The 22,589-nt window shown below is 37.7% G+C and overlaps 1 protein-coding gene across 1 annotated transcript in view; it reads left to right on the top strand.

Annotated features, from left to right (window-relative positions):
- Positions 1–22,214, top strand: part of WDR36 (WD repeat domain 36) — a 32,923-nt gene extending 10,709 nt beyond the window's left edge. The window contains exons 10-23 of the mRNA XM_050987007.1: positions 85–150; positions 1,083–1,166; positions 2,523–2,677; positions 3,783–3,897; positions 5,127–5,292; positions 5,572–5,680; positions 6,468–6,547; positions 10,230–10,337; positions 11,678–11,775; positions 12,901–13,043; positions 13,392–13,508; positions 13,726–13,807; positions 16,283–16,470; positions 17,857–22,214. Of these exons, the coding sequence (XP_050842964.1) occupies positions 85–150; positions 1,083–1,166; positions 2,523–2,677; positions 3,783–3,897; positions 5,127–5,292; positions 5,572–5,680; positions 6,468–6,547; positions 10,230–10,337; positions 11,678–11,775; positions 12,901–13,043; positions 13,392–13,508; positions 13,726–13,807; positions 16,283–16,470; positions 17,857–18,006 (1,661 nt within the window). The 3' untranslated portion in view covers positions 18,007–22,214. The remainder of the gene's footprint in view (positions 1–84; positions 151–1,082; positions 1,167–2,522; positions 2,678–3,782; positions 3,898–5,126; positions 5,293–5,571; positions 5,681–6,467; positions 6,548–10,229; positions 10,338–11,677; positions 11,776–12,900; positions 13,044–13,391; positions 13,509–13,725; positions 13,808–16,282; positions 16,471–17,856) is intronic.
- Positions 22,215–22,589: the final 375 nt, after the last annotated feature.

Below are 22,589 nucleotides of genomic sequence, written 5' to 3'. Positions count from 1 at the left end.
CTTACCTTTTACTTTTCTTGCTCAAATAACTTTTGAGTAAAGTTGATTTTTGCCTTTTACTGCTCTGTGCTAATACTTTCTTAGGTCAAGATGGAACATTACAATCTTTTTCAACCGTGCATGAAAAGTTCAATAAAAGTCTAGGACGTGGTAAGTATCTCAGTCAAAGTACAAACATGGGTGAAAAGAAGGCCAGAAAAGCATTTAGGTAAACATAAGCCAGGCCTTATAGTCACTTCAACTGTTCTGTAAAACCTAATCACCTCACCTTATTCTGCAAACTCGGTCCTTCCTGCAATAAGTGCACTCTCATATTTGATAATACTTTAGAAGAGAGTTCTGATCCTGGCGGTGTATGTTACTTCACTGTGGGAAATACTGTGCATGATTTTTGTATTAAAAATGTGTAGAACAGTAGCTGACATTTCAGCATACGTAATTGCAGCTTTTTACCCTGTTTCCATTCTGCTCAACTGACTAAATTATTGGCCAATTCCTATTTCTTGGCTTGAGTTCTTTTGATTCAGTGTAGAGTTTGACTTAAACACAACTTGCACACCATGCAAGTTGTTAAGGAACACTTTTATTTGGGAGAGCAAGGATCAGAAAGATTAAAATAATTCTTTGTTTTAACTATCTGTCCATGTTGTTATTTGTGTATTTGGACCTGCTTAAAAAGATGCATAAAAATGAATTTGGGCATAAATTTGAAATTCAAGATTCTTTGGTTACTGAAAGGTCTGGGTGCTGTTTATTGCTTTATATAGTCGTGTATATAGGACCTTGTTTTCAGCTGTGATGGGGGAACCTTTGCCTCAGGATTTCAGCACAAGGAGCAGGTAGATTGAATAGTGAATTCATAGCTGTGAATGTAAAACGCTGGTGATTTGCTCAGCATTGTGTGAATTTTAACAGAAACTATTAGTATTCTTAGCTCTACAAACCTAGGGAACAGGGATTTGTTAATTTAGGCCAAATGTTTCTCAATTTAAAAGGAGCTTTGCTTTTTGTTAACAGTCCCTTTTAAACCATTATTCTCAGTTCTGGCTATGCGACTGAGACCCTTAATGTCTATTTTTAAGGTTCAATTAATAAAAAGAAATCAAAAAAGAAAGGCCTTAAGTTGGATACGATGGCACTTCCTCCAATTACAGCCTTTGCTTCAGGTGAGTGGTCTTTGACATAGGTTACAAATTAAATGTGAATATATTATCTTCATGTATTAATTTCAGTTTTTAACCTTCAAAACACTACTGTTTTGGAAGCACATGCTATATCTAGATTATTCTGTGTCCTTTCATGAGCTGCTGAGTGACAGTTAAAAATTGCATTTGACTTGTTAAGCTGTTCCAGTATCTCAAAAAGAGCATTTTATGGCAGAACCAGCAGCTAGGTGGAGGATGATCTTTGTCAGCTGAGAAAGTCTTAGTTACACTTACAGTTGATTTTGAGTCCTCAGTACACTTATTTGAGTCATTTTTTTAAAGCTGAATTTCAAGTAATCCGTTCATTTGTAATTCAGTATGCAAATAATGAATCTAACTTCTTTAGGCAGAATTAAAACAATGATCTTTGCCTCATCAAAATGTGCTTCTTTGAATTAATGACCTCTTCAGACTTGAAATCTCTTTTGTCAGAAGCTTAGGTATTTTCTCTTCTGAGGGTTTTTTATTGTTTCCTATGTTGAAAGATCTGGATTTACAATTTTGTGGAGCCATTTAACTTCCGTGGTATAGACTGTCTCATTGCAAGTATGTGTGTGTATATTTTTAAGATTTATATTTAATATTAATTATTTTAAAATTAATATTAGACCTGCCTGTATTTGAAGACTTAAAAGCTCCCTTATTTAAGTAAATTTTAGAGTTGTTTCTTTGTTCTCTTTGTTCAGTTAAGTGAACCAGTTTGTATCTTGTTTTAATCTTTGAAGTTCTAGAAATACCTAGTTTCAAGCTCTCGATTTTTTAAAATTTCCAGGCAAAAAGAAAAAAAAATCAAACTTACTCATTAGTTAGATCTCCATATAGCATATCTGCCTACAAAGTTTGGATAGTGTGCTTTTGATAAACAATTTTCCTGGAAACACAAAGTAAGTATATTGCTGTGTGAAGCAGATGTGGCTCTTAAACATGACATTATCTGGTGGCTTCTGCTGCTTCAACAGCTGAAGAAAAAGTTAAAGACACTCAGCTGGAAATGTGTACAGATTGAGCAGTCTAAACCATTCAAACCAGTTTTAAACATTTACACTGAAACATGCATTTCAAACTGCAGAGGTTAAAATGTGCAAAGACACAAAGCATAACGTACAAAACAATGCTTGAGTTTTTGTTTTAACATTTTATTTGCACTACACACGTGCAGCTGTTTGCCCAGTGGTATTCCTGAGTAGTGGCCTTCTGAGTGTGCAACAAGAACACTAAATATGAACTGTTCTGTCTAAAGGTACTTTAAAATACCAGGAGAGCTGAAGTTTGACTTTAGAATTCCTGTTTCTAAAAGGACTCTGTGTTACCTTGCAGAGGTGGCCCATCAGAGTGACTGGGATGGTATTGTTGCCTGCCATCAGGGGTATATAACCTGTACCACCTGGAACTATCAGAAAACCTCCATGGGAGCTCACAAACTGAGGCCAGAAGAATTTAGCAAACACAAACCTATTGACATCTATGCAACAGTAAGTTTATCTAGGATAAGATTTCTCCAGATTCACACTGTGTGCTATTTTGATTCCTGTTGGTACAGAAGTAATGCTTAGAATGAAAAAGCACTTTAGAGTTGCTTGCAGGATGCTTTCTGTCAGTTCATTCACTGTGTCCAGTGAGCTGGTTTGTAATGCTTACAGTCTTACAAAATCATTTTTCCTAAACATTCATGTTAAATGCACTTACTTTCTGGTTCAGAGAGGTGGTTGGTTTTTTTACCTTTAGTCTGTCACAGCAATGTAGAGTTGTCTTTATGCCTGTGCTGATCAACTTATTCTGAGAATGCAGATTGCTGAAGATTCTGGGCTTTTTTGGCATTACAGGGACGTGTATTTCCAGATTGCAAGAAGGTTATTACCTCAAAAGTGCTTTACAACTTGAGCTGGACACAACTGTGGGAAACACACAGTGAAGGGGATACAAATGTTTGCTGAGGTTTACCAGGTTTTAAAGGAGGAATTGCTGTGGCACACCTCATTTATTAGGGGCTCATGCAACTCCTGTGTCTTGTGATACATGGTTTTTTGACATTTTGTGTAGTAGTTAGGTGTTAGATAAATTAAATTGTAAATATCCAGTTTTCTTTTGACTGCTGGATTCTTTGCACTGTATCTTTGCAATGACATCTAGACCACTGTTTCTTTGTTTCTTCCTATTTAAACTCTCTGTGGCCTCACCCTAATTTGGGTGGGTGTTGGTACCGTGGGCATTGAAAGAGGCACAGTTGCCATGCTTACAGTTTGTCTTAAGGACGGAATTTGTGGCAATCCTTGTTACTTAATTTACAGTGCTGATACCTGTGGCTTCTGATGGATGTGACTAAGCTAGGATTTCACTATCTTTCACAAACGTGTATTGCCATATTTATTACATGTGGGCTATTTGTTCATTTTAAGAGCTTGTCCCTCTGCTTTCTTGAGATGTAATTTGTTTTGTGCATGTTTCGTCAAAAAAGGTGTTAGTCTTTTGTATTCCCAATGTGCTGTGTACTTCTAATGACTTCACTAATTGAGTAAAGAATGGTTTTCATAGGTGCTTTGTGTTGTTGATTGTTTTTTTTTTATATTCCTTTGAAAGGCAGTTGACATTACCTCGTGTGGTAACTTTGCTGTAATTGGGATGTCAACTGGACAGGTAGATGTGTATAACATGCAGTCTGGCATTCACAGAGGGCATTATGGCAAAGAAACAGGTAAGAGCTCCTAAACTTCCAAAACACTGGCACTTAACAGAACAGCAGTCACCTCATGTTCTGTCATCACAAAAATTCAGGGTAGGCTCTGAGCTGAATTTGGGGTGCATTTCAGTTTTTCTAATTATGCTGCCCTGTCCTATCTTGAAGGACTTGAAGGACAGGATCCTTGATAATTTTTACAGCTCTGATGTTAACTTATCCTTGGTTTTATTTGAAACAAAATTGGCAGTTCCCACAATGGTTAGCACTTAAATGAGATGCTCTGGCCTCCGCTCTTTTTGAGACAGTCTCATTTCCAGTATTTGGCTTCTTGTTTTATAGGGTTCTGTCTCCTAGATAAATTTTCTCATCTGTTTTGTGCCCCCTGCTTAGAAGTGGAAGGAAAATTGAAGTCCTAAGCAAGTCCAGCTCTTTGCATATGGTGTTATTTTTAATTACCCATCTGCAAATTTAGGACATAATGTGACTGTGCCCTGACATTTCCTTTTAGAGTTGCATACATATATATTTCATACATATCTATTTTATGTATATTCCATATGCTCTCATACATGTTTTTTTGGCACTCGTGATCTGATTTTTTTTTTTTTTGGTTGGTTTAGAAGCAAGGAAAGAGTCCTGCTGAGCCCTTAAGATTACTGGATTTCTAAAAGCCATCTAGCTTAGCAAACATGATGTGGTCTCTTTGTAAAATTTTTGGTTGAGAGTGGGATGAATTTTCTACTTTTGCTTATTGGCTAGTAGCCCTAGGTATAGATGAAGAAATAAAATTGATCCAAAACTAGAGGAGCTATGTCTTGTCTTTACATTGCATTGTGAAGTAGCTTTGGAAAACTCCCAGACTTTGTGCCTGAACTGAAGCTGTAAATTTTGTCTGGAGTGATAGTTCCTCTTAGAGGCATCCCTTAAGTGATTCAAAAATCTCTCAAATCTCACAATGACAAAAAGTTCCCCAAACTGAAAGGAGAAATAAGAGCTAACACTCATCTTCAATTGCACTTCTTACTTGTATTCTAAGTGTTTACTTGAAATCCATGTGGCTTCTGTAGAGATACAAAAAACTTAGAATGCTGGAGCATCTTGTTAAGTGCCTTTCAAATTGTCATATGCTTGCTGATCATTCATTGTAGTCAGGCAGAGATGAACAAAATAGTGTTTGGTGTTCAGCTGATTTCTGTGCTGAGTTTAAATTCTGAAACAATACTCTTTTTTCTCTCTATTTGCAGCACATGAAGGGGCCATTAGAGGGGTGGCTGTGGATGGATTGAACCAGCTGGTAATCACAGCTGGTAGTGAAGGATTAATTAAATTTTGGAAATTCAAAATGAAAGATCTCGTTTATTCCACTGAACTTTCTTCTTCTCCAAGTGGAATTCTGCTTCACAGAGACAGGTAGGAAACTGAAATTATTTCATGTGTACAGTGTTTGGTGAACATGCTTATCTAGAATGACAACCAGTATTCTTAACTAGAATATATTAGAATTTGTACTTCTAATGTACTTTGAAATACAACTGACTAGTGGACAGAGGATGACAGAACATTTTATTAGAGTGAAGGAATGTAAGACTTGTTATTTTTATGATAAAAAATACCTGGAGCAATATTAGGATGTTTTTATTTCTTGTCTCTTGAGTATTCCCTCTCATGTGTGTTGATGTTTCTTGGCAGTGGTATTCTGGGAATTGCCTTTGATGACTTCACTATTAGTGTTTTGGATTTAGAAACCAGGAAGATTGTCAGGACATTCTCAGCACACCATGGACGGATTAATGACATGGTAATTGCTAACTCATTCCTGTAACAGGTGCCATACACAGATACCTAACAGATTTTACAGCTGGTGGATTTCTCTGCATGTATTAAATAATTGGGTATTATGTTACTCTGTGAACAGTAAAGCTGTAGTTCAGCTCCACAGCACTTTTAGCCACATTAGTTTGGAAATGTAAAGTGGTCAAATTGCATCTATTTTTTAATGTGATTTGTGATTTAACTATAACTTTTAGCTGTAACAACAAGCTGATTTGGAGGTCAAACAAAACAAAGCACAGGAAATAAGGAAAACTGCATTGAGGAGCAAAACTCAGCTGAAATACAAAGAAATTATATCAGCTGTCTATGTAAAAAAAGATGAGCATACTGAAAACATGTATTAGATGAGAATATGCAGCACATTGATAATTCCTTATTTACATCTTGTGTAATAATGCATTGTAGTGTTCATTGGAATAGTTTTTAGTTTCAAATTTATTTATAAATGCTAATGAAATAGTATTTACTTGACTTACTCAACTTCATGGTTAGAAATAGGTTTCCACCATGAACATAAAAGTGAGGACTGAAGTGCTGTGACTAACAGTGAGATACATCATGTGTTTTACGTTTTAGCCTGTTCTTAAAAAGCTTCTGGTTTTGTTCTTTCTTCACTTCCAGTAGTGTTATTGTCAGTTTTGGCTCATGGCCATACAATTTCACCTGGGTTTAAGGAGCAGTTTGATCTTGGTAGAGCCTCCTGTGGGGACTGGCTTGCTGGTTGTGCCATTAAATTGATTATTTTATTGTAGACTTTCAGTCCTGATGGTCGTTGGCTGATAACTTCATCAATGGACTGTTCCATTAAGACTTGGGACCTTCCCTCTGGATGGTGAGTCAATTTTAAAACATACAGCAGAAGAAATAATCCCCTTTCTGATAAATGGCAGAAGGCTTTCTGGTTTGATTATCTGTCACCAGATGTGACAGTCAAAGTTGCGCGTGATAAAACAATTCTGCCCACTATTTTAATTGTGTTCAGTCCTAGCAATGCATGTCTTTTTCTGGGTCTACAGAATAACCCTGTCCTGAAGATCAGTTGATGACACCTGGAGTTTCCATGTACTGTGAATGAGTGTGAATTTGTTCTTTGTCTGGAAGCAGCACTGTAATCTAAAGGGCAAGAGATTGCTTAAGGTGAATTGCACTGTGACACACTGAAGTGTCCACAGGGTCAAAGAGGGGTTGGAGTTGGAAGCAAAGATCCAGTCCAACTATCTTGATGTGGAAAGGAGCTTTTCTCACTAGATCAGGTTACTCAGAGCTCCAGCTTAGCCTTGAACACTTCCAGGACTGGGTCATGCACTGCTTGTTTATGCAATCTGTTCCAGCGCCTCAGCCACCGTCATAATAAGAAAATTCTGCCCTACATCAGAACTAAACCCACGGCCTTTCAGTTCAAAGCTGCTGCCCTTTATTCTGTCACCACAGGTCCTGTTAAAAAGTCTCTCTGAGTCTTCCCTGTAAGCTCCCTTTAAGTATTGAAAGGCCACAAGGTTGTCTTCCCCCTTGCCTTCTGTTCTCTAGGGTGAAGAACACTACAGCTCTCTCATTTTCCTCATAGGAAATGTGTTCCAGGCCTTGAGTCATTTTCCTGGAGCTGCTCTAACTTCATGTGTCTTGTCGTGGGGGCCCCAGAGGTGGATGCAGTACTCCAGTTGGTTTTGTAAAGAGAAGCCTGTTTTCACTTAAATTCATTTTAACAACACAACATGGCTTTACATCAGTTATACTTTTCATTTGTTTGTACTTGCAACTGCCAAAAACACTCTTTTGTGATCTGCCATGAGTAGTCTTCTCCCAGAATAAAGTTTGGCTGAGAAGTAGGCAAGTACACACAAGAAGTTCAGGAGCCCAGGAAAAAAACAGGCTGAGAAGTAACTTTGCGTTCTGCCAGTGCATTCTTTCAGCAGCATATCAGATAGACTTTTTTTTTTTTTTTCTTTTTTTTTTTAATTTAAGGTAGTGCTGTGCAGTGTGCAGCTCTGGTGGCTGTGCCTGGAACTGAAAGGTTTCAGTTTGGTTGATTATTTTTGTTGGCGTGGTTTGGTAAATAATTTTGTGTACTAATAAGTTTGTAAAAGTTACCATTTTACTACCAGAAGTGCGTTGCATCTGAACAAACAATTGGTCTGTTCTTGCATGATGAGAGCCACTAGATTAAAATAGGACAGGATGGATATTACGTGTCTTCTTTCCAATATAGATGGGAAGGAAATTAGCACTCGGGTCTTCATCTTTCTAACACTCATTCCCTTGCAAAGTAATATGCCTACAAAAAATGGCAGCATTAACTAATACCCAGTTTCTTCTGGTTTTCATTTCTTCACTAACCTAATACTTTACAATAAGAATCTATTTATAATGTTTTTAAAAGCAGTCTGACAGTAGTTCTCTTTTACATGAAAAAAAAATTAAATATTTTGTCTCTTGTCTCTGAAATTCAGGTCAAGCTGAAATCTAGGCAAGTAAATGGCAAACCCTGGTTTTAAAAATAATTCGGTTAAATTATTCTTCCAGTGTGTAAAGGCAAGGTTTTCCCATAACTATAGGCAGAGGAGTGTGTTGAAATGGAGGAACAACTTTTAATAAAAGTGGCTTGATGCTTGCTTTACCTCTGTGGCTCATAAGTAGAGAAAACATTTAATGTACTGTGTATTCTAAAGCCTCAGCTTTTATATTGTTCTTACAAAAATATGGAGAACATGTTTCTAGAATCCAACATTACAAAAATTACCAGCTGACTTTAATAAATGGTCTGACATCTATTAACTGGACATCTGTTTTTGCTTGGGAGTGGTGCTTAACTGTCCATACGTCATGCCATGCAGGTCTTCCTAGTGTGTGTGTTTACATAGGTCTTTTTTAAAAGTGGGAGTGGGAGACCTTTTTTAAAAGGTCTTTTTAAATGATGACTTTGTGTACAGAAAGTTACAAGCAGGAGCCCAGGCATTATGCCTCTTATTTTTTTTCTGCTGTGCAGCTTGCAGAGACAAATTGAGGAATCAGGGGTGTGAGCTGACTGTTCATGGCTGAAGCAGTTGAGGAAAATCAGCACAGGAGACCTGTTGAACGTGAGCTCATCATTCTGCTTTCCATTGCCGCAGTTTGGCAGTGTAGGCAGGAAGCATAAAGACCTTCAGCCCCAAGGCAGGATTCATTTAGCTTTTTGTGTAAAAAAACAAATTTGTCTTATTTCCTATAGTAGATTGATCCTTCCTTCCCCCAAGCCAGTAATTTTAACCATGATTTAAGTTCAGTAAGTAGAAAAACTCAATTTCTTGTTAGATTTGTTTTGGAGCTCTTTGTGGTTGATTTATTCAAGAGAATTTCTCAGTTACAGGTAAGGATTGTCATAAAAAGATGGGTTTGAAACTAAGAGAAAGTATCTAGGGTAAATTTTTCTTGCTGTTGTAAACTGTGTACAAAATGTATCTGATAAAAGTTTGGATTTATGGGTTTAGTATTTATATATTTTATATTGAGTGTGATGAATGATTTTTCTCTTACCTGAGATTTGCAGCATCTAAGAACATGCATAGGGAATAAAACACTCCAGTGGAAAAAGGCTTTTGTTTTTGACATGCTCTCTCAAACCATCACAGGAGTGCTCAATAGCTAAGAAAATACATGCCCACAAAATTTTGTGTTTTAAACTTCTGTATTATGTGAGTATTTTTTCTATGGCTAGTGAACAGCTCAGGGCTGTAAAGCTGTAAACCAGACCAAAGTATTCACACTTTGTTCTTTTTGTTTCTCTTGGTAAACTAGTTGTCAAATTAAACTTTAAATTAAAATTTAAAGTAACTGAAATTTGTATTTCAGCAACAGACAAGCAATGCTGTCAACCTGGGCTTGAGTGGAAGTTCGCTAGAGAGTGCATCATCCAGACCTTAAATGTCTCATTGTTAAAATAGTTGCATAATAACATGTTACTATGATGTTATTATAGTTGTATTTTAACTTTGTTTTTGCATGGTATTTTTTCAATTTTCTGCAATCATGAAAAAAATGAACAAGGAGTGGTTTATCAGGCTGAAGATATGGTAATGCTAAAACTGTTGCAGATAATCAAACTTCACGTTATACAGTTCATATTTTATTTTAGAAACATTATGTGCTAGTATTAACCAGGTGTATATGAAGTATGCTGAGAGTGGGAATTGTCAGTCTGAGCAACTGGAGCTAAATGGAAATTCAGAACTTATGGCCAGTAAAAGTTTTGTGTTAGGCATAAGGACTTTGCTGCTTCATTACCTGTTCTCCAGATGTAGATGTCTAAGGGGGCATCAGCTTTATCTGATCTTAGAGCATTTTGTAGAGAGAAGGGGTTTGATCAGCACAGTGCTGTTTACTTGCTTCATTTATATAATATATTTGGATTTTTCTGCTACCCTGGTTTGTGTCCATACTTCTTTTGGCCTGCTTGCATTCAGCTGTAATGCAGATGTGTGCAGATAAACAAGTTTATTTTGCTGATAATTTCTGTTTGTTTTTTTTTTTTTCCTCCATAGTCTCATAGATTGTTTTTTGGTAGACTCTGCAGCTGTGAGCCTTACTATGTCCCCTACAGGAGATTTTCTGGCTTCAGCACATGTGGATGATCTTGGAATTTATTTGTGGTGAGTATGTAATCTGTTTTTACTTAGAATTTAGGATGGGACAGAGTTCTTTTAATCACCTTTATTGCAAATGGAGAATTACCCTGTGAAGTATCATCTCCAGTGTTTTGTGTTCTCTGGTTCTGATTAGGACAGGTGATCTGTATTGCTCTGATTTCTAAGTCAAGAAATTTCCACAGTTAAATTACTTATTCAGATAGTTTAAACTATCTCTTTTTTCTAAATGTTTCTTACTCTTCAGAGTTCCTGTTATGCCATTCGTAAAGCTTTTCCTAGACTCCATTTCTCCCACTGCTTTGAAATGTCTTTGTTCAAATAGTGCTTCTTTCTGAAGTGCTTTTCTTGTCCTGCTGTACAGTGTTGTCTCAAGACTTCTGGGCAGTATATGAAAGTTGTGATTATTTCTCTTTATTAGTGATAAATGAGCACAGAAATAAAATGTGGTTTTGTTCAGTTTCCTCCTGATACAGCTTTAAAGCAAGTGACTGTTCAGGTTCAGTACTGAAGTAACACACAGTTAAAATGGCTTGGGTCTTTTTCCCGTTTAGCTGACAGATTATTTCAGGCTATATATGTTGGCTGTAGTTTTGTCTCAGGAGTTGTTAGGCCTTCCTTGTGAATGACAACAGATGTTTTTACCTAGCCCTATTTTATATTGACAAAAGAAGCAATTTGCCATAATTATTTGTGTGCATGTTTCAAACCTGAAGAAAATTTGCTGAGAGTATTTCCCTAAAAATCCTGTGAAAGCAGGATGAATCATTCATATTTGCATAATGTGTTCAGCCTGGAGAAGGTTCTGGGGAGACTTTGCAGCCCCTTCCAGTGCCTAAGGGGGCTCCAGGAGAGCTGGGGAGGGGCTTTGGACATGGGCCTAGAGTGACAGGAGAAAGGGGGAATGCCTTCAAACTTAAGAAGATAGATATACATTACAGATTGGAAAGAAATGCTGGATTGTGAGGGTGGTGGAACACTGGCACAGGTAATTAATTCTTTTTGGCCATCGGGACCAGGGCAGTTATTGCCCTTCTCCTGGGCACTGGTGAGGTCACATTTCTGTGTTTAGTTCTGGGCCCTCAGTTCAGGAAGAACATTGAGGTCCTGCAGCCTATTATGTTCTTGGCAGTAATACTTGAACATTTGTATTTCAGATATTCAGGTGAGTCTATTGCCACACTTCATTTCCTGCTTATCTGGTAGATGAGGCGAGCTAATCTTGAATAGAGCCTGGTGAATTGCCATGCCTCAGCAGTATTAGACTGCAGTATAAATTATGTCTGGAGTACTTGTTCCCATTCATCTGGAGATGGCTTTTACAATGCCTGTGTTATTTTTTTCAGGGCAAACCGTTCTTTGTATTCCCTAGTGTCATTACGGCCCCTTCCTGCAGATTATGAACCATCTTTGGTGACACTCCCCAGCACCTGCCCCATGCAAGGTAACCCTCAGATCAAAGTGTATTTTGTTTTTCCCTTGCAGTTTGCTCCCCTGCTTGTATGCCACAGATTCATTGTGAATGTCTTCTTGGCAAGAGAATTGGGTTCAGCTGACCTGGCATGTGCCTGTGCCCAGTGAAAGAAGGGCCTAAGTGGAATTTTTTTGCCAAATTAATAGAAGTGATAGTGTGTCAGAAGTCCTCTAGATGGAGATCTTGTCTGCCCAAGTTTGGAGTGCCTGCATTTGCATCTCCATCTGGAGGAGAAGCACACCTAGCTGTTGGCCACTAGAACATGCCTTGTGGTGATGGCATGCCTAAACTGGGGAGACAGGAGTTCATCCCAGAGCTTTGAATGTTTTTGTCCCAATTCCAGCTGAAAGCTTTAATCCACTTTGTGTCTTCAGCAAGTGTAAAGTTCCTGTTTAGATGCTAAGGGCTCTTTAGGGGTTACATTCCTTTGGTGTTCAGGTGTTCAGGCCTGTCTATTAGATTCATTGTTTTAGCCAAGTAATATTTTACCAAAAAAAAAAAAAAAAAAAAACAGGGAAACTAGACATGTTTGGTCAAGATCAGACAGGAAATAAAGAGAAAATCAAGTGACTGATATTATAACTTTTCTTGCGGGATGTTGTGCTTTAATGTTGCGATTTTCTTCATTTTTATGTGCCATTCCAGTCATACCTATGAAGAGGTTGTGATGAGGTAGTGAATACGGTGCAAGGATCTAAATGCAAAGATTTCACAGCTTTATAATGTAGAACTGAAATTACTGTGTATATATTTATTCAGAAAGAGCAACAGATTACTGTCAAAATTTTGTTTTCTTTAATAAATCTGTAAACTGCTTTTATATAACTTCAGTCAAAGTGGAGAAATCAGTCATTAAAAATTTGTTTAATAAATTTTACATCTTAGCTATAATCTTTTAAAATTATTTAATATTTCATAAGGCTAATTTACATTGTTTCTGTAGTTTTTTAACTCAATGGTATGTTAGCACCTATGTCTATAACTGTGAAGAATTTGTTATTCAAAAATTGCAAAAAAAAAAAAGTGTTGGGATTGATTTTTTAAAAAAATGGATGTGGAGTATGAATGTTCATAAAAGATATCTGTTTCTGCAAGATGTGGATGTGTCAGGAGATGAAGAGCCTTGTGATGAAATGATAGAATATGTCTCACCTGATCAATTGGGAGAGCAGCTGGTGACCCTTTCCTTGTTACCGGAATCAAGGTGGAAAAATCTCCTCAATCTTGATATTATCAAGGTACTGAAACTGCAAAAAATAGCATACATCCATATATTTGCCCTGTTTATACAAAATGCATTGTACCTACTTATGAAACCTGATCCTGCTTTTCAAGTGTTTTTCCAGATTATGCATTAGAAGTCTATGTGGTGCTTTTCCCAGTTGCTGGGATTTGGGACAGGGGCTGTTTTTCTGCTGAACAGTAGCTTCATGATTAGTGGTAAAGGGTTTTACTTGTATATTTACTTTTCAGTTAGTCTCTAGGGTTTTCACAGTATTTTAAAAAGGAAACTCTTGACAAACAAAATGTTCCCACATGGTCTTACTGTGATGATAATGATTTTAATTCAAATATCTAATTAACAGAAAAAAAATAAACCAAGAGAGCCGCCAAAGGTTCCAAAGTCAGCACCTTTCTTCATCCCAACACTTCCTGGTCTTATACCCCGATACATTCCACCGGAGGAGGAAAATGATACACAGGTAAAAATAAGAATCAATGTAATTGTGTTTATGTAGTGTATTTTAAAAGAAATCTCAAATGTTGGGTTAAATTGCTAGACTTTAAAGAATCAGTTATAACTCACTGTATTATTGCTTTATTTCTCAGTCTTATTTTCTCAATAGAAAAATAATGTAATTGAGTTGACAAAATGTGTTTGCATATTCATGGACACACTGCTGTGCTTTTGTGTTCTAGTCAAAGGTGGTAAACCTTGGGATACTGGCGCAGAAATCTGATTTCTGCATTCATCTTGAAGAAGCCCTGAGCACCAATGAATGTAAGTTAATGAAGTATTTCACGAAAAATGTTGTTCTGCTTTTATTTTGATACATATGTGATTTCTAAAGTCAGAATTGTTACGGATGTGAGAAAAAAAATACTCATAGTACAGTATAACACCTAGTAGACAGATAGCCACACTAGAACAAAGATCCATTGGTACTGCAGCTTGTCTGCAGCATGGAACCCAATCTGGCTAAAACCCTTATGGAGAAAGAGGTTTGGGTTCCTAAGATCATTCACCTGTTTTGAAAACTGATGATGTCACCCAGAAAAGGTGCTATGCATCATTTCTGGGGAAAGGAAGGAAAGAAGGAAGGGATTGTTTTGGAATAGTCCTATTTGAAAGGAATAGTCTGGTGATTCACTGAAACATGAAAAGCATATTGTGCCTAGCAAGTTCTCCTTTCAAGGGTTACTTCACCAGGCAGTGAACTTACAGTGTTAATTCATTGCCCTATAATTTAAAGCTTAGGAAGAAATAAATGATACAAAAATAAGGTGTTGGATTTCTTTGAACATTCAGTTTATTTTGAGATTTAATCACTTAAACAACCTGCGGAATGCACCAGCTGTTTTTCACGTTTATCTTGTGATGCTACAGAATCATTGAAACTCAGATTTTTTTAAATGATGCTAATATAGCCGACTTGGAAATGTAAATGGACAGTGGCTTGTCCACAAAGCAGTTCTGTGGGAAATTCTTCTACCCTTGCTCAAACTCTCTGGAGATGACCAGCTTACTCAAGCACACTTAACAGGTTTTGTGTGTAGGACTTTATTATCTGTCACAAACAAGGTGTGTTCTTCTGCCTCACTTTTACTATTTTGATTGACAGTGTACTGTTGAAGTGCCTCAGAGCCACTCAGAAGAGGTGAATGTGTAAAAACCTTGTGGAGCTGGGTCTGCCAGGGAGCAAGTGCACTCTGATGTGCTTGGACATGTGGACCTGCCTCAGGCCACCTCTGCTGTAAGGCAGGTGTGCCCCAGGGTCTGTGCCACAGCCACAATCCTGGTGATCCCAGCTGCTGGTGGGGAGCATGGCTCTTTGCTGGCTGGATTACAGCCATCACTTCTAAACGTGACTGGACTGTGCAAATTAAAAGAATCCTGCTAGAAGCCATCCTGGCTTACTGTTGGGGTAGAAACAGGGCTTCACACCTCAGGTTTGGTGGAAGATTGAGAGCACAGATTGAGCTGCAGCCTTCTTTTCCATATTGTCCGTGTATCAACCTTACAACACGTTCCATGCTTCATTTGTATAATGTAATAAAAAAAACTATTTAGTGCATCTGTTTAGTACTGGTAAAACCAGTTATATTCAAAACTAAGTAATTGTCACTCATGCGCTGAGGTCGGTGCAGGAACAGGCGAGAGGCAGGATCATAGAAAGGCAAAGAAAGCTTTACTCAAAAGAACTGCACCGTTTTTACAGAGTGGTACGATAGGTTCTTTTCTATTGGCTAACTAACAGAAACATCTTTGTCACACACTGTCCTTGAGAGGAACAGAAAAGTAAAGTAGAAAAACAGCACCTGTAAATTGTTTATAGTCAACAGGTTATCACATCTTTCCAGCTCCCTAAAATTTCTCACAATCGTCTGTGAGAAACACTTGCTGTTCTCTCTCTCTCTCTGTCCCATGGCATCCACAACTAATGATTTTTTTAGGAATCAAATACTGATTTATACCACCTGAGGAATATTAACCAATGCCTAATACCATTAGTTACCACAAAGTTGTTCTTCTTAGCAACTTCTTAGCAAAAGAAATATTAATCCACATATGTTTTAAAAGGTGCTATAACTATCAGTTGCATTTTTACAACCAAAGATATTTTTGCTGCTTCCTTTTTAAAGCAAATAGATGGAATCCTCATAGGTCATCAGATAGGATGGTAGAAGTCCTGAGAAAGAACAATTATGAAGAGGAAGAAAGTTTGTAAATTGCATATATTTCTACTGTGAAAAAGATTTTCCCCTAGCACCCTCCAGGCATTCACTTAACAAAAGTAATAATTTTGTTAGATGCATCAGAAGGTGTCTAGTTTTGCCTAAATGTCAGCTAGAGTAAAGATGCCTAGTAAAAGTAGTGATCTCCATCTTTCAGAGTATATTTACAGCTAACAGCTCAAAATCCCAAGTATATACATTCTTTCTGTGAAATGACAATGTTATGTGGTTAATTAGAAATTTTGTTTAACTTAGAAGACAGAAGAGAGGAAAAATTGATACAAATACAAAGATGTTACTTGTATTTTTCAATTTGAAATAAAGTGAATCTGTACTTTCAGTATGTGCTAGGACAGTAAATTAAAGAAAGGGAGACATTTTGTTGAAAGCAAAAAAGTAAGGAAACAGTAAAAACTTGAAATTCATTGTCACTGCTTAAGAATTTCAGAATAAGCTTCTCTTGTGAAGGATCTGTTTTGCAGATGTTGCTGATAATGTGTCCCCCAATGTTCTAACACAGATAAAGCTCCACTTGACTTACTGAAAAGCTTGGGACCATCTCATATTGAGGTGGAACTGCGGGGTTTGGCCCCTGAAGGTGGGGGCTCAATGGAGGTGATGCTGAGCTTTCTGAGAATGATTGGGATGATGCTGAACAAGAAGTACAACTTCGAACTCGCTCAGGCATACCTGGCACTATTTTTAAAGGTAACAGTTTTCTTATAAAATTTATGTTAGTCCTATTTAAAGTAACAGTTATACTGTAAAAAGGTATAAACTGCCTGCTAGGATTATCTGAAGTGATTTTGGTTGAGAATGGTTTTAAAATGTCTAACTGAATATATTGTATGATTTGGCAACTCATGTGGTGACAGTCAAGAAAAACTTGCAAGAGAAAGGATGTTGTGAAGAGAAACCCTGCCAGATGGGTTTTGTTCTTGTATTCCTTACTTAGAATTGGTTGTTTGTTTGTTTTTTGTAAAATTCCTAACTTCTTAGTGGTTGTTAATTGTTAAGCTAAGGTACGCTATGTCTTAAATAACCAAGGATTTAATACACAATGGTCGGGAAATAAGTTAGACATTTTGTTGGATTTATCACTAGACTTTGCAAGCCTGACCTACTTTCCATGTCAGTGGGCTGCCTTTCTTGTGTTACCTGTTGAGTATCGAAGAGCTAATGAAATTATCCCAGGTTGTGTGTTAGTTAAAGTTTCTCTGCTGAAGCACAGTAACAGTTGCTCCTAGAGACAAAGTGGTTCTGCAGAAGATTGAAACACTTCTGATATACAAGTGTTTTAGATACTCTGATTTATGAAATAATGCAAAAGCAATTAGTAATAGTTGACTTGGAAAACATGGTTATAAACATTCAGACGCATGTAATACCAGGGCATCCACAGCTTCTCTGGGTAACGTGTTCCAGTGCCTCACCACATTCGCAGTAAAGAATTTTGTCTAGTATCCAGACCGAACCTGCTATCTCTCAGACTTAAGCTCAGTATCAAAGCTCCTAGATATGTAAATTGTAGCCTGGAAAAGAAATATTCCATCAATTTAGTGGTAATAATTGCTGCAAGTTCAGAAAGTTCTCTTATTTCTGTTTTAGCAAGGTTGCTGTTTGTCACATAAGGAGACCTCATCATCTCTGCCAGTATAGTGTATGCTGGCATCATTCTTCTTGGTGTGCGCAACATGGATAGTTAAAATAATCATCCTGATTGACCTTAGCACATTTGTCTAGCCTTTCTAGCCTAAAGAGGAATTTGTGATGCAGGTCAGAGAGTGGAAAAGGTTACCCTCTTGGGAAGTGTGTGATGAGAATAGATTCAGCAGCCTTGTCAGAAGATGATCTATTAAAAATACAGCATATTTAAGACACTTTGCTGCCTTATCCCATCCAGAACATAAAAAACTGCTTGTAAAGACTAGCAAAAGGGGAGCAGTATTAAATAGAGGAAATTAGTTGAAAGAAAGGGTCCTTTTCCTATTTGGGACATTTCCTGAAAGCGAAGTATTGGAATTGGGTGGGGAAAACAGTCTTTTAATTTTTTAATCTGTATTTGTTTCACTAACTGCTTGTTTTCATTTTCAGTTACATCTTAAGGTTCTCTCATCGGAGCCCAAACTCTTGGAAGAATTATCCACATTGTCAATGCAGCTTGAGGAAACTTGGATTCACTTGCGGGCTCTCTTCAATCAGAGTCTGTGTGTTTTAACATACATGAAAAGTGCTTTGCTGTAAAATACTTCAGGGTTTTGTCTGCATAAGATTTCCCTCAGAGGAATAGTACAATTTATTACCAAAAATACTGGATTCCAAAAATCATGCTGGGGTCTTGGAATTGTAGAATCATGAAGGTTGGAAAAGGCCTCCAAGACCATCAGGTCCAACATTCTGCTGGATTACCACCCTGTCCACTAAGCCATACCACTAAGTGCCAGACTACTCATTTTTTGGAATACTTCCAGGGATGGTGATTCCACCATCCTGTTCCAGTGCTTCTTCTGGTGCTGTATTTTATACATCTACATATGGCAGAGTATTTTAGAACATGCATAGCTGCCTATTTTTGTTCACTTCAGTTGGAGAAAAAATTGCTGCGTGCAGCTAAAGTATTTGTTGTATTGGTCTGTGCTGCCAGTGGACAGACATTTGGGTTCAAGGCCCCTGAGCAGCCTGGCCTTGTGGAAGCTGCCCCTGCCCATGGCACAGGGTTGAAAGTAGATGATCTTTAAAGTTCCTTCCAACCCAAGCCAGTCAATGATTCTCTGATTCCATGGCTACATAAAACGTAGTTCACCAGGAAGAAATGATTTGTGGGGGAAAAAAAAAGAAGTGAGAATGTAACTTCTGTGCAGGAGGCCAAAAACTGTATTGTTCTTAATAAAGTCATTGTTGATGCAAAAATAAAACAAAAAGTCTGAATTGTTAACACTTTATAAGCAATAGTTTAAAGCAAATTAATCTAAAAATTGTGTTCCTCTGCAATTAGAGCACTTTTCTTATGATGGTTGTAAAAATCAGTTGTCTTCTCACTTTTGCAGACATTTATTTCTGAAGGCAAAGATTTCCAGCTGTACTAGCAGTAACTCAACTTCAAAAAAACCCCTAAAAACCCAAGTACCAAACTGAAAAAAAACCCCCAGATTTTTGGGAGGCCCAGTTTCATGTGAAAATTATTTCTTTTCTTAAGGACAACAGGAAAGATTACTAGAAAAAAAAACTATGTTTTGAGGGATTTTTAATTAAATCAGATGGGTTTTTTTGCAAATTGATATTTGGGTTTCAAACCATTAACGTTTGGGCATTGTCTGGGATCCCATGAGTGAATTATCTTGAACTTTGCTGCTTGAGAGTACTTCCTTCCAACAGAAGAATTTCCTGAACAAGGCCTTTGCTTTTTTGTGTTTCTCTGGCTTAAGCTATGTTCACCAATCAACAGAGTAACTAATACCAATATATGCAATTTTAATGAATAAGCTTGAAAGGAGGTTCATTGCATTTGATAGTAGAGTGAAGCAATAGTGTGGATCAGCTGTACTGCATTTCTGGTTGGTTTTTTGGGTTTTTTTTTTTTTTTAATGCCATCACATTAAACCCCTTTTAGTCATGTGTACTGGAACAAATTATCTGCAAACATATAATCATACAACAATAGGAAGGCTTGGGTTGCAATGGACCTTAAAGATCATCTACTTCCAACCCCCTGCCATGGGCAGGAACACCTTTCACTAGGCCAGGTTGCTCAGAGCCCCTTCCAGCCTGAGTGGACACTTCCAGGGATGGGGCATCCACAGCTTCTCTTGGCCATGGTGTCTCACCATTGTCACGGAAAAATTTCGTGTTTGTGTCCTTGAACCTACTGTCCTTGAGTCTAAAGCCATCATGTACACACGTGTTTTCTATGACGTTTGCCACTGAGATTTAAGAAAATCCTTTGTACCACAGAATTATTAGTTTCTGGTGATATGGTTCTTGGCAACCCATTGCTCCCAATTTTATTGGATTGATCTGAAGTTGTCCAAAATACCTTAAATGTCAGAGTACTATATAATGAACCTCTCAGCTTGCAGGTGTTACTGTAACTCCATTATAAGATCTTACAGAATAATTTTCTCAATAAAGACACAATGTTCAAAGGTTAATAACGCAGAATTTGCAGACCTGTCTCTGTGGAAGAAGGCAGAGTGGATAAAGAACTTTCATGCTGGATCAGAGGAAGGGTCTGTCAAGCCCACTGTTCTGTCTCCAGCTGGAGGAAGGAAGATTTGTAGTGTGCAGTCTGGATGTGTATAAAGTGATTGTTTCTCAAGCATATCAGAGCACCTTTCAGCAGACAGCAATTAGATCTCTGTGACCCAGCTGTAGGCTGACAGTTGTGTTTAATGTTCTGTGACAGACCTTTTGTTCTCTGTGAGTTCATCTAATCTCTTTTAGAACCCATTTATCCTTCACAACACCTGTAGTAATGGTGCCTACAATTTAATTAACGGGAATAATGTATTTCTGTTTATATACTCCAGACCTGCTATCTAACGCTGTATGCCTCTCCTTGAATGTGAGAAATACCAGTTGTGCTCTAGTCTTCATGCTTCACAGACCTAGCCTCAGAGCAGTGGTAAAAGGGTTTCTACTCATGGAAGACACACTTTTATTTTGCTGTGTGCACGTGTCTGCTTTTTCACTGACATCCAAGAACCCTTTCTGGGCACAGATGTTTAAATCTGTATGTACAAGATTTGTCTACAAAACCTGTAAGGATTGTAGAGTAGGGGGGCTTTTTTCCCCCTTCCATTTGCATGGTCTGCTTGATGTAGTCATAAGAAAAAACTCTGCCAAACAGGCTATATTCTTAAAACAGAAACGTCAGGATGATTTTTGTGAGCAATGTACGTATAACACAGTTGACGTGATGTTTGCAGTCCTGTATGACCTCATTAAATGTGTTTAATGCAGCTTCCTATGCACATACGTGTTTGAAGTCCACCTGGAGCACTTCAATAACTTCCTTCAGAATATAGTATTTAGATGTGAGTGGTGTCTCACTTTCTTTATTCTTGTCTTTTTCTCAAAAATTCTACTCATCACTGCTATTTCAGGGCTGTTTTACTATTACTAGAGCTATAGAGTCTTCCACCAGTAGTTCTGATTGCTTCATGTTCTTGGTCTTTTATTTTGTCCTTTTTACCTCACATCGAAATTATGAACAACTTGCTGTTAATAAAAAGCTTCTTCAGAAATAAAAAGTAATTGCCTCTTGTTAGTGGATGAAAGTAGATATTTCACCTGCTATTTCCTGTATTGTTCCTTTGCCTGAGACACAAAAGGACAGTATTTTGTGATATTAGTCAAAAATTGTTGATTACAAGCGGTAATACAGATGGAAACTGAATTTGATAGTTTGGGCTTTGTTGCCCATGGGAACTCACGTTAACATGGTGCTTTTGTAATGGCATATGCAATAGGATGTGGAGAAGTGCTAGATGGATGAAGGATAGTCATGTTAACTCTAGGTTTTTTTCCAAGCACAGCCGCTGCTGGGGATTTTACCACTCTTACACAATGCCAAGCCCATCTTAAGCTAGCTCTGAGTAGCAGCTAGCTGTTAAAATTCTCTGTGTTACTGTGTGTGACACAGCACTCCTTCCAGCTTCCTCTCAAGCCTGTCCCCACCTCTGTTCCTGTGCTTCCTTTTCACCATGCTTTTCTCAGCTCTTGGTTCCTGAGTGCAGCTGCTGCTCTTAGCAGTCCTGTCAAGTTAGTTTTCTTTTGACTCTTATTTTTTCCAGACACATTTGGTAGTCCTGGTTGTTTGAGACTGGTAGTTGGACCTTGCTACCTGAGTTTGCTACTGGGTGGATTCAGATGCTGCACAGTGAACGTTGCTCTTCTCTGAACCGTAAGAAGTAGTCCTTGCTTTCCTTTAGTAGTCCTTGCTTTCCTTTCTCATTCAAGTAAAAACAGAGGTATTATGAGGCATGCAAACATGAAGATGGAGTAGAAGAGTACCAGTGTTTACATTGACTGCATTGTTCACTAGCCAGCCTATACCTCTGACTCGAAGCACTCCAACATTTTGTACATTTCAAATTTAACTCTTACTTCTTCAAGAAAAATATGAGGAAGATCTATGTGTGCATGTTGTCTTACTGCAAGTGTTGTAGTCCTAGAGTAAGGACACTGGAAGGTACTCATTTGCATTCTGTGAATTAGAAAAGGCAGGGTGTTTGTTGGCATATTTGAACTCTGTTAATGTGCTCTGTTTTAAACTCCTGTGAAGGAGTTTAGCATTGTTCAAGGATCACTATTATATAAGTACTTTACTGTGTTGTCTGATGTTTCCCAAGTATCATATGTTTATCTTCTCACCGCATCACCATTTGTATCTTAAGAACTATTTGTTTTATGAAAAATTATTTTTAATAAAAATAATTTACGTTTGTAGAGATGAGGAATCTAATCAGTGTCTTATTTGATGCCAGTGAAAGGACTGGCATTCTTTACTTTTTGATGTGTTTGCAATATGTGTTAGAGGAGACAAAAATGCTGTCATTACATGTCCTTAACACTCTCCTTTTCTTTTTGTGAAGCAGTGGTGAATTGAGGAAAGCAAAATGGAAGATAAAATAACCAAGATTTTTCTACCCTGGCTGTTGTGTCTTCTATGCTATGATTCTGTGTTCCCCAGAAGGATTAAATGAACTCTCTGATGCGTGTTGCACATTCCAGAGCTTTGCTGTTTGGTAGCAGTCTCTGAAAACTTACTTTCCTGCACTGATGTGTGCACTGCTGGTTTGTGAAACATTTTATGGGGGCTAAGTGGA

This window comes from Serinus canaria, chromosome Z (assembly GCF_022539315.1).
Source record: "Serinus canaria isolate serCan28SL12 chromosome Z, serCan2020, whole genome shotgun sequence".
NCBI classification, from domain to species: Eukaryota; Metazoa; Chordata; class Aves; order Passeriformes; family Fringillidae; genus Serinus; species Serinus canaria.
The sequence above is the reverse complement of the archived record's forward strand: the minus strand, read 5'-3'. Positions and strand labels throughout refer to the sequence as shown.